Source organism: Peromyscus leucopus, chromosome 19 (genome assembly GCF_004664715.2).
Source record: "Peromyscus leucopus breed LL Stock chromosome 19, UCI_PerLeu_2.1, whole genome shotgun sequence".
In the NCBI taxonomy this organism is placed as follows: domain Eukaryota; kingdom Metazoa; phylum Chordata; class Mammalia; order Rodentia; family Cricetidae; genus Peromyscus; species Peromyscus leucopus.
In genome coordinates, this window is record NC_051079.1 from 49810540 (window position 1) to 49822629 (window position 12090).

At 41.3% G+C, this 12090-nt stretch overlaps 1 protein-coding gene across 4 annotated transcripts in view; it reads left to right on the forward strand.

The window, feature by feature from the left end:
• Positions 1-12090, forward strand: part of Htr4 (5-hydroxytryptamine receptor 4) — a 204860-nt gene that overhangs the window by 134359 nt on the left and 58411 nt on the right. For all 4 annotated transcript variants that reach the window (XM_028890134.2, XM_028890136.2, XM_028890133.2 and 1 more), the window contains exon 6: positions 2666-3231. In XM_028890134.2, coding sequence (XP_028745967.1) covers positions 2666-3231 — 566 coding nt within the window. The remainder of the gene's footprint in view (positions 1-2665; positions 3232-12090) is intronic.

Sequence of the window (12090 nt, forward strand, 5' to 3'; positions counted from 1 at the left end):
AAATAGTGTCTTCTGAATACACCAGAGCAGCTGCACATATAAATTCACATTGGTTATGATAGCATGCATAAGATCTATGCAAACTCAAGCTAGACCAAATCCCAGCACTGACTGGGGAGTTAGGCATGAAGTCTTGCCTCTGGCAGAGATGCTGTTGGCAGTTATTAGATGCTGGCAGAAGAAGGATCAATTTTCCCTAAAAGTGTAGCCTTTGATAAGTCTACCAAGCTCCAAAGGAAGGCCACAATCCAAGTATATTTGGGAAACACAAACTGACCTTGACAGAAAATAAAAAGACACAAATGGGTGAAAAGGGAAGAGAGCTGATCTGGAAAGACTTGGGGGAAGAAGGGTAAATATTTTCAAAGCATATTGTTTAAAATTTTCAAAGAACTAACAGAGAGAGAGAGACAGAGACAGGGAGAGACAGAGACAGAGAGACAGAGAGAGACAGAGAAAGGGAGAGAGGGGGAGAAGGAGAGTAAGAGAAGCAGGGACAGACAGACAGAGAGGAGAGAGACAGAGAGAGATAGAGGGGAGAGGGAGAGAAAGAGAGAAAGAAAGAAAGAAAGAGAGAGAGAGAGAGAGGGAGGGAGGGAGGGAGGGAGGGAGGAAGGAAGGAAGGAAGGAAGGAAGGAAGGAAGGAAGGAAGGAAGGAAGGAAAGAAGGAAGGAAGGAAGGAAGGAAGAGATAGAGGGAAGAAAATGAATAACACTTTTTGGTTTTTCGACACAGGGTTTCTCTGTGTAGCTTTGCGCCTTTCCTGGGACTTACTTGGTAGCCCAGGCTGGCCTCGAACTCACAGAGATCCGCCTGGCTCTCCCTCCCGAGTGCTGGGACTAAAGGCGTGTGCCACCACCGCCCGGCCTGGATAACACTTTTAATAAACATTAGACAAGCCCACAATTAGGTATAGCTATGTATAGACAATAACAAGTGCTGATTAGGATGTGGAATAACTGGAGTGCTCCTAGCCTAGTGGCAGAACCATTTATTGATACAGCCCATTGGGAACCATATGACTGTAACAACAAAATATATGGTTATGACTGAGAGGGTAATTTGTGAGGTATTAGAGATGCCACTAATATTCTATACTTTGATTTGTACATGTATGACTACATATGTACCTTTACTTTGTAAAATTAATTCACCATACACATTTAATATTTTGTATAATGTCTTTTATTTCAATAAAAATATGGATCTGTAAGGAAGACTTTGAGGCTCAGATACATCAATACATTAAATAGCTGATTTAAAATAAGAATTAGATTTGTGGAGGTCTTGACCAAGGTAGTTGGAATTGAATGACTGGAAATGAAACCTAAGTGGAATGAATTCAGTAAAAAATAGGAGGCAAGGATGAATATTCCTTTATCCACTAGGTAGTACATTCCAAACCCCCTGGGGATTCCTGAAACTACTACATGTACTACTAGTACTAGTACTACCACTACCACTACCACTACCACTACTGCTACTACACACACACACATACAATATTTTCCCCATACACAAGTATGGTAAAGTTCAACTTATAAATTAGGCACTGAAAGAGATCAATAACAACAGTTAAAATAAAGTAGAGCAATTACAACTACATGTTGCCATAAAATTGCACTAATCTTGTGTTTTGGGCCATTGTTAAGTAAAATAAGGGCTACTTGAATACAAGTACCTCAATAGTCATTCTAATGACTGAGAAAGCTATTAAGTAGTTAATGATTGTGTGACATATATAATGTAGACATTGCTGGACAAAGGGATGACTCATTTCCTACCTGAGACAGAGGAGAATGGTGTAGAATTTCATAATGTTACACAGAATGGCATACAATTTAAAAACTAGGGATTGTTTAGTTATCCAAAATTAGAACTTGTTGACCACAAGTAACAAAAACCTTGAAAAGTAAAACTATGCATAAAAATGTCAACTACTGTGTTATGTCTTCCACGGTTGTGAAATATCTACCTTTTCTTTCTCTCAAGCCCTATGTCTGTCTTGATCATTTCTCTATGTCGATTTGAGTACTATATTTCCTAAATGAGGAAATGTTCATCAGTGTATCCAGTAAGCAAAGAAACAGTAAAGATCCCAGCATCCCCCCAAAGATCTGGATTTCAAATGATGCAGGGGGAAGTTTTCAAATATTAACAAACTTATTATTTAAAAATGTGGCAGCCGAAATGAAGATATTGAGAAATTGATCTATATGAGAGGTCAAATTCTGCACGTATCATAAACATACTTGATGGTAGTGAACTAAGACATACTATTAAGGGATATTCATATGTAATACACAGACAAGGAAGAAAGAATGGGTGGATGGAATTGAGAATGATTACTGATTATTCCTTCCTTTTTCCCCCAAGACCTCACACAGACAAGCTCATTGAACTCTGGGACCCGTTCTTTTTCTACCTTGAAAGTCCTATGTGCTATAGATTTGTAAGAAAAATAAAAATTTTGATGTTAAACCTTATTTTTTCTTTTCTCTTTCCCCTTCTCTCATTCTTGCATTGTTCCTTTATCTTCTTCTTCTTCTTGTCTTTTCCCATTATTTCTCTTCCCATGTTTTTTTTTCACTTTCTCTATGTTCTTCACTGTTTTCTCCTCATTCACCTTCCTACCCTCATTTTTTTCTCTCCCTCCCACTCTCAGATAAGGAAAAGGGAACTCAACCACAACTCTAACGATACATGTGTCTTCATGGTCAACAAGCCCTACGCCATCACCTGCTCCGTGGTGGCCTTCTACATCCCGTTTCTCCTCATGGTGCTGGCCTATTACCGCATCTATGTCACGGCTAAGGAGCATGCCCAGCAGATCCAGATGTTACAACGAGCAGGAACCACCCCTGAAAGCAGACCCCAGCCAGCTGACCAGCACAGCACACATCGCATGCGGACAGAGACCAAGGCAGCCAAGACTTTATGCATCATCATGGGCTGCTTCTGTTTCTGCTGGGCTCCCTTCTTTGTCACCAATGTTGTGGACCCTTTCATAGACTACACTGTCCCTGAGCAGGTGTGGACTGCTTTCCTCTGGCTTGGCTATATCAATTCAGGGTTGAACCCTTTTCTCTATGCCTTCCTGAATAAGTCTTTTAGACGTGCCTTCCTCGTCATCCTCTGCTGTGATGATGAACGCTACAGGAGACCCTCCATTCTGGGCCAGACTGTCCCATGTTCAACCACAACCATTAATGGATCCACACATGTGCTAAGGTGAGTGCTGGTGAAGGGGATCAGTTTGGTTGGTTTGCATTGCTCAGAAGAGGTTGTGATTTAGTTTTGTTCTAGGGAGTTATTCTTAAAAATGTATATAGTGTTTTCAAAGATTCAGGTCTACTCTGCCATCTAGCCAGGGAATCAACGAGTGGGTTAGGACTCAGGCTTTGCAGGGAGATTCACTTGCATTCATATCCACAGTCCTTTGACCTTGGGGAGATCGCTAACAGTTCTAAGACTTAATTGCACTTTTAAAAAATTGGTATTATAACCACTATACGTAGGTCCCAGTTTGCGAGGGGGGGGGAGCATCAAATGAGCTTAGTGTGTGTGGCACTCATAGTACAGAGCTTGAGTTCAGCAAGCACTTAGAGAGAGAGAGAGAGAGAGCTGTCCACTACTATTCACAGGCAATATTTTAGGGTAGCAGCTAAAATTATGGTCCTTAAAGTAGAAAGGACTTGATTTTAACTCCCCCAGTTAACCCCTATTTGTTATCTTTCTTGCATTTACTTTTGTCAACCATAAAAATGTCAGCAACACTACTAATATTCTAATAAGGTTTTGTAACAATAAGAGATAATGTATTTATAGAGCTTTACACACAGTATGCTCATAGTATTAATATTAATTAAACTAGTAGCAATCATGTGTTGCCTGACGAACTAAATGAGACGATAAAGCTAAAATAAATTGAATAATTAGTGTGCAATAGTGATGCTACGTAACAAGTTATATGGTAGAGTATGGGGATCTCCATTGGTGATGTGAGTAGAAAGGACACCGATTTGGAACTCAGGGAAGACGTCACAGAACAGCAATTTGTAAGAAGTCGCGATAAGGAAGAAAGACCAGTGAAGCCATTCCAGGCAGATAGAGCATAGGAAAGAAAGTAGAAAATAAGGACTTAGGTCACACAAGCTTGTGGAGGTGGGGGTAACATTGGATTTTAGTGCCATGATGCATTGTTCCATACACAGAGAGCATTTAGGTGTGAGCTAGAATTGTTCTCAACTGTGAGAAGTTACAGGTGGAGAACCATCACCCTGTGGCAAAGATCATCAATAATGCATTGTTCTTTGCTCTGAGATACATCAGGATTTTTGAAGACTACTTCCTTCTTTGAGTTAGGCATTTGTCTTTCCTGATGATGACAGTATGAAGTTGTTCTAGCAGCTGAGCCTTGAGGGCTTTCCATTTGTAGGCTTGAGAGACTAGGACTGGACTTTAACTGCTATGAACTATAAACAATGGTTCTCAGAGGCTGCCCAGAAGTGTGAATTCAGTCTACAACCACCAGTGTGGGCAGTCTTGCTGTGGAAGCCCTAACACAGTGTTGGAGTTGCAGCTGGTGGAAGAACCTCAAAGGACATTCTAACAGCCTGGCGTTCTCTTCGTTATTATAGAGGGAGTGCCACTGGAAAAATTCCAACTACAGATCATGTACAGAACTTGTATCGGGGGCTTGTGAGCTTCAGTTATTTAAGCTGACTGTTGTCTAAGCATAGGCTGTCGGCAACTTAGAACAGCATATGCTTTAAGCAACACATTTGCTAAGTCGGTCATTTCTGAAGTTGGTGGCTTTCTACCTTAGGTACTGTCATAGAAAAGATTTAGACACTTCTGGGACAGCTGGAGAAGGTCTGTTTTGCTGATATTGTACTGTCTGTCCCTGATCCTTTGGTCACCTGTGTATGGTTGTGAAGCAAAGAGACTGGAGTAGAGGGCTATGCATGTACCCTCTGTACAGTCCTTCCTACACTTCTTCATGGAGTCAGGAAGAGCAGGAGGCTGATCAGAATTGTGGGGAAGAGAACAGTATAAAAGGCAGAGTGGGCCAAGTGGTGGTGGTGCCCACCTTTAATCCCAGCACTTGTGAGGCAGAGGCAGAGGCAGAGGCAGAGGCAGAGGCAGAGGCAGAGGCAGAGGCAGAGGCAGAGGCAGAGGCAGAGGCAGAGGCAGAGGCAGAGGCAGAGGCAGAGCAGAGGCAGAGGCAGAGGCAGAGGCAGAGCAGAGCAGAGGCAGAGGCAGAGGCAGGCAGATCTCTATGGGTTTGAGGTCAGTCTGGTCTACAGAGCAAGTTCCAGGACAGTCAAAGCTACACAGCAAAACCCTGTCTTGAAAACCCTCCCCCCCAAAAAAAAGAAAGAAGAGAAAGAGAGAAGGAGGGAGAGAGGGAGGGAGGGATGGAGGGAGAGAGAAAGAGAGAGAGGGAAGGGAGAGAAGGAGGGAGAGAGAGGGGGAGGGAGGGAGGAAGGAAGGAAGGAGGGAGGGAGGGAGGGAGGGAAGGAAGGAAGGAAGGAAGGAAGGAAGGAAGGAAGGAAGGAAGGAAGGAAGGAAGGAAGGAAGGAAGGAAGGAAGGAAGGAAAAGAAAGAAAGTCGGAGTGGTCTACACAGAGAAAACACATTTATTTCTAAACTGCATCTGCTGTAGAGAAAGTCTAGCAGGTGCAAGAATCTACCTTTTTGGTTCACTACTTTATACCAAGGACCCAATGTCTAAGGAACATAGGAATTTAAGCTGTTTATGACTGCATAAATAAAATCAGTTCTTCAGATCAAGTGTTTTAACTTAAATGTAATGTTCAAAAATCAGCATTGCCTTGAGGATCTCACACGTAGAATGTCAGTGAATGGAGACAAATTCAACAAATATGAAACAAAAATCACAAAAAAGAAGTCAGCTTTTATTGGCCACCCCATCTTCACCTAACTTTCTTCCATTATCTATACACACGTTCTTAAAAAAACTATATGAAGTCTTAACTTTCCCGCATCATTTTATATAAATGACACTATTATATATATGCACTTTTCTGTTTTCTATATCTTATGTTTTATTCCTTATCAACAATGTATTTGAACATAATTCCACTGGAGAACATGTAGACTCATTCATTTTTTTTTTTTTGGTAATTATCATTTATTTTCTACTCCTAGACCTGTAGGTGCTTCTAGGATTTCACTACACTATTTTAGTGCCCCTGAACATATTTCTTTACATATATACTAGCATTTCAGAAAGCTGAAATGTTTTAGTAGCATGTTTGCCATAAAATAGATTTCCTACAACACTGTATTATAATTATCATTCTTTTCAATGGATGTGAAAAGAGTATCTCACTCACCAACACCAAATATTATCATTTGGTTAATTAAAATCACCTGTTTAACTTACGTTTCCCAGATGAATTATTATGTTGAACCTTTTTTTATTTTTTTTATTTATTTTTATTTATTTATTTATTTATTTATTTATTTATTTATTTATTTATTTTTTGGTTTTTTGAGACAGGGTTTCTCTGTGTAGCTTTGCGCCTTTCCTGGAACTCACTTGGTAGCCCAGGCTGGCCTCGAACTCACAAACATCCGCCTGCCTCTGCCTCCCAAGTGCTGGGATTAAAGGCGTGCGCCACCACCACCCGGCCTGAACCTTTTTTTAAACTAGTACTTTTAAAAAATGTACTACTCATTTTAAAATATAATTAAGCTCCCTTTTAAGTAGGCACAGAGACACATAGAAATACCACTGGACACCACACAGACAGCATTGTTTTAGTAATCACAAAGTCTAAATTTTAGTCTTGATTTTGCCTCTTAGGAACTATATAGATAACTTTCCTGAGTCTCTCCTTACTCATGCTAAACAGGAGGAATAAAGGAAGTTCTCATTGAGTGGCATGGTATCCATTAGCTACAAATGATTACAGGAGTAAAAGTTCAAATCAAATGTATTTTAATATACAAAAGGATGCTATGTAGTATTCTTACTAATTCTTTAATCATCTCACATATGCATTTTGTCTTGTTCGCCCCCAATTCTTCTTGCACCACCTTCAAGAACCCTCTGATAGACCTCATATCTTTCCAATTTTGTGTTCTCTTTTTTTTCTTAACAATTTGCTGATACAGTTTGCTGCTCATATACTCATGTGTGCAGGGCCATCTACTGGAGTTTCTTTCACCTGCCAGGGACCACACCCTTAAGGAACACTGATGTCTCTTCCCCCTAAAATCCATCAACTGTTGATGGCTCCTCAGCAAACAGTGGGCACTAGTGAATCCTTCCCACCTGGAAGCTGGACACTGACTACTGATCTTGTGTAAGCAACCACAACCGTGTGAGTTCCTGAGAGCAGCAGTCTGATTGTGTCCAGAGGATGCTGTTACACTCTGATCCTCTGGTTTGTACAACCTTTCTGTCCCCTCTTCACAATGGATCCTGAAGCACTGGGGAGGAGGTATGATACAGCTGTCCTATTTGCAGCTTAGCATGGAGTAAACACTCTTAAGGAGTATCCTAACCCAGATATTAAAGGTTAACTAGAGTTATCAGGAAACAGCCATAGTCTATCTCTTGAAGCACTCAGAAGGGCTTGGATTCACTTGATGGATCATCACATCACATAGCTATTGTTTGAAATAATTTAATCATGTATTTGTTAATAAAAGAGAAATTGAACTTCTGATGTCCACAAATAGTAACCATGTTAAACAGAATGTATTTGAATGTAGGGATAGCCAAGTTATCCTCATCCAGGAAAAACTGTGGCTATGATCTGACTGTTTGCCTAATGATGCGTTTCTAAGGAAGCATTTCAGAGGAGAGCCACAGTCCAATTGACACTATGAGAAAGCTGCTGTTTCTTAAACTAAATGCTGCCTTTAGAGCTGGTTCTCCTGTGATAACTCCACTTAACACACTTACGCCACTTATTTCCCTTTGGTAAAACTGAAAATAGATTTTTTTTTAAACAATGTAATCTGACTATGATTTCCCTTCCCTCAACTCCTCCCAGATCATCCCCTACTCCCACCAAAATCATATCTCCCCCCCTCTCGAATACAAACAGACATCTTAAAAATAATAATAATAAATAAGATAAAATAAAAACAAACAAACTGAAATAGGATGAAGCAAACATCTGGGAGGAAAAGATTCAAAGAAAATGCACAAGGAACACATATAGACACAGACACACATTCCCATACACAGCAATCCCATGAGAAACTAATTTGTCATTTGTGAGCAGTTATCAACCGGAGATGGCTTCTGGGTTAGGGATGGGGTCTTGTGTCCACTTCCCCTCTCAGCACTGAGACCCCATCTGACTTAGACACAGGTAGGCCCTGTGCATGCTGCCACAGTCTCTGTGAGTTCACATGTGTGTTAGTCCTGTTGTGTCTGGAAGACCTTGTTTCCTTGGTATCGTCTATCCCCACCGGCTCTTACGGTCTTTCCACCTCCTCTTCCACAGGGTTCCCTGAGCTCTGAGGAGAGGGATTTGATGGAGATATCCCATTTAGGAATGAGCATTCCAAGGTCTCTCTCCTACTCTCTGCACTTTGTTCCATTGTGGGTCTGCTTTTGTTCCCATCTACTACAGGAAGGAGCTTCTCTGATGATGGCTGAGCAAGACCCTGGCCTATGAGTAGAGCAGAATGGTTTTTTTTTTGTTGTTGTTGTTGTTTGAGACATGGTTTGCCTGTGTAGTTTTGGTGCCTGTCCTGGATCTTGCTCTGTAGACCAGGCTGGCCTCGAACTCACAGAGATCCGCCTGACTCTGCCTCCCGAGTGCTGGGATTAAAGGCGTGCGCCACCGCCGCCCAGCACTAAGAGTTATTTTATTGCTATGTTCCCTCAGCTGAACAGTAGTGTTTGGTTTTCTCCCAGGTCCCTGGCCTATCTGGTTTCAGGTTCTTGGCCATCTGAGCAGTGTCAGGTATGATTTCCACCTCAAGGGGTGGGCCTTAAATCCAATCAGATATTGCTTGGCTAGTCCCACAAGATTGTTCCAGTATCACACCAGCATATCTTGCAGGCAAGTCATCTTTGTAGATGGAAAGGTTTATACCTGAGTTCTTTACCTTTCTCACCTGGTAATGTGCAAAGTACCTTCTGGTACCGTGAACACTATACAGTAGGGTGAAGGCTCTAGGTACGCACCAGCTCAATTTCTCCATGCTCAATGAGTTATGTAGGTGTTGTCTTCAGGAATAGGGCCTTGCCCTTAGTTTGTAGAAAGCAAACAATAGCCTTGGCAATAGCCTTGGTTTTGTGGGGTATCGATGGGGCCCTCTTGATCAACAATTTAATAAGATGTAACCCATTCCCAGAATTGGAGGTTTTGGTAATGAGAGATGTCTAATCAGGGCTCTGTTATTTGGTGATTCCATTTATATCTCTTTCTTATATGTATATATATTTGAGAAGCTTCTACTGAATTGTGTTTCCATATGACCCCTTAAATGACCCTTACTTTTTATCTGTCCCTCCTTTATCCCCTCTCCTCCTCCTCCTCCTCATTTGAGCCTTCTTTCTCTCCCCTCCTCTTCCATTCATTGTGATCTATTCTATTTCCTCTTCCTTGTGAGACCCATTCCTCCCTACCTAGCCCTGACTCTATACCTAACCTCTGTGGCTATATGGATTATAACCTGTTTACCAAAGACTTAACAGCTAACACCCACATATGAGAGAGTATCTACCAACCATATTTTTCTTCCTGGGTCTAGGTTATCTCACTCAGGTTGATTTATTTTCTATCTGCATCCTTTACCTATGAAATGCATGATTTCATTTTTTTACAACTGAGTAATATTTCACTGTGTGAATGTACTACATTTTCTTTAACCATTTTCCCATTGATGGACATCTAGACTGTTTTCAGTTTCTGGCTATTATGAATAAATAGAGCAGCATTATGAACATGGTTGAGCAAGTATCTCTGTTGTACGATATAGAGTTCTTTAATTTCTAATTATTTGTATTTATATTTATATCAACCATATATATGAAGCATACATCACTCTAAGTTTGGTTCTTTTGGTGACAAGTTCTACGTATTTTTCTTTTTTATAACATTTTTATTTAATCTTTGAAAATTTTATAAATGTATACCATGTCTTAGTCCATGTTCTATTAAGAGACACCATGGCCATGGCAACTCTTATAAAAAGAAAGCGTTTAATTGGTGCTTGCTTACAATTTCAGAAGTTTAGTCCATTATCAGCATATCAGGAAGTATGGTGGCATGCAGGCAGACATGGTGCTGGGGAAGCTGCTGAGAGTTCTACATCCGGAAGAGAGTGAGCCACTGGGCCTGGCACAGGCTCCTGAAACTCCAAAGCCCACCCCCAGTGACACACTTCCTCCAACAAAGCCATACCCACTCCAACAAAGCCACACCTCCTAATCAAGTAGCACCTTTCCCTAATGACTAAGCATTCAATTACATGAACCTATGAGGGTCGTTCCTGTTCAATCCACCTCACACCTCCTGGCCCATATAGGCTTATAGCCACATCATAATACAAGAATACATTCAGTCTAACTCCAAAAGTTCCCACAGTCTATCATAGTCTCAACAATGTATAAAAGTCCAAAATTCAAAGTCTCTTCTGAGACTCATGGCAATGTCTTAACTGTAATACCCTGTAAAATCAAAATAAAAAAGCAGATCATATACTTCCAACGTATAATAGCACAGGATATACATTACCATACAAAGGGGAGGAAAAGGGAACACAGTTGGGAAATACTGGACCAAAGCAAGACTGAAAACCAGCAGGGCAAACTCCAAATTCTACAGATCCATGCCTGGTGTCAAAAGTGCTCTTCAGATCTCCAACTCCTTTCAGCTTTGTTGACTGCAACATGTATCTTGATCAAATCCAACCTTCACACCTGCATGTAACTCCCCACACACATCCCTCTCCCAACATCATGCCCTCCATTTTAAACATTTTGATTTTATTTATTTATTTTTGACCCAGTGAGATCAATTAGTTCTGCCTATGCGCTCATAGGTGTGGGGCCACCCACGGGAGCATGGGAAACCTGCAAGTGCCTAAATCCCCAAGGAAAAGTAACTCTCCTTTCCCCAGCAGCTATCTGCCCATAGCAGATCCAATAAAGCCTCCACTCCTCAGCTAGGGAGAGTTACTTTCATTGAGAGAGGATTACAGCACTTTTCCCCTCTCTTTCCTTCCTCTAGCCCCTCCCCCAAATTCTTCTCATCTTCCCATGTCAAGCCTCTTTTTCATTGATTATTATTGTTACATATGTGTGTATGTATGTGTGTGTGTGTGTGTGTGTGTGTGTGTGTGTGTATGTGTGTATGTATGTATCCTGCTGAGTCCATTTTTGTTGGTGGTGTATATATTGTTTCAATGTTGAGCACTCTGCATTGAACAACCAATAAGGAGGCTCATCCCTGAGAGAGGCTCAGTCTCCTTTTCCCATAAGTCATTAATTGCCTGTAGTTCCCTAAGGGTGAGATCCAACGAATTCTTCCTCATTCCACATTATCATGTCCATTAATGTTGCTACTGTTCTGGTTTTGTTCATGCAGCCGCATCTAGGAGAGACTGTTTCACAATTAACTTCTGGTTCTTACAATCTTTCCACCCAACAACATTAATGATGTTCCCTGAGACATATATACAAGAGCTGTGATGTGCATGTATCTGTTGGGGCTGGGCTCCCCACAATCTGTCCTCCACACAATGACCCTTTCATTGTGTCCAGTTGTGGTTTTCTGTGATGGTTCCCATTCACTGTAAAGAGATGCTTCTTTGATGAGAGATGATAGCGACACTTACCTGTGAGTATAAGGATAAGATTTAGAATGTGTTAGGGAACCATGCTCGTTTAGCAAGTCACGGCAGTAGATTCTTTTCTAAGGTCTGTGACCTCATTAGCTTGGAGAAGCTGACTAGGTTTCCAGTGTCAAACATGATTGCTCTCCTGCTGAGTGGGCCTGAAGTCCAATTAGACAGCTGTTGGTTGTCATCCACACGCGAGTGCCACTTATTGAACCTTTTGCATATCCTTCCATGCTGGTAATTGCCATG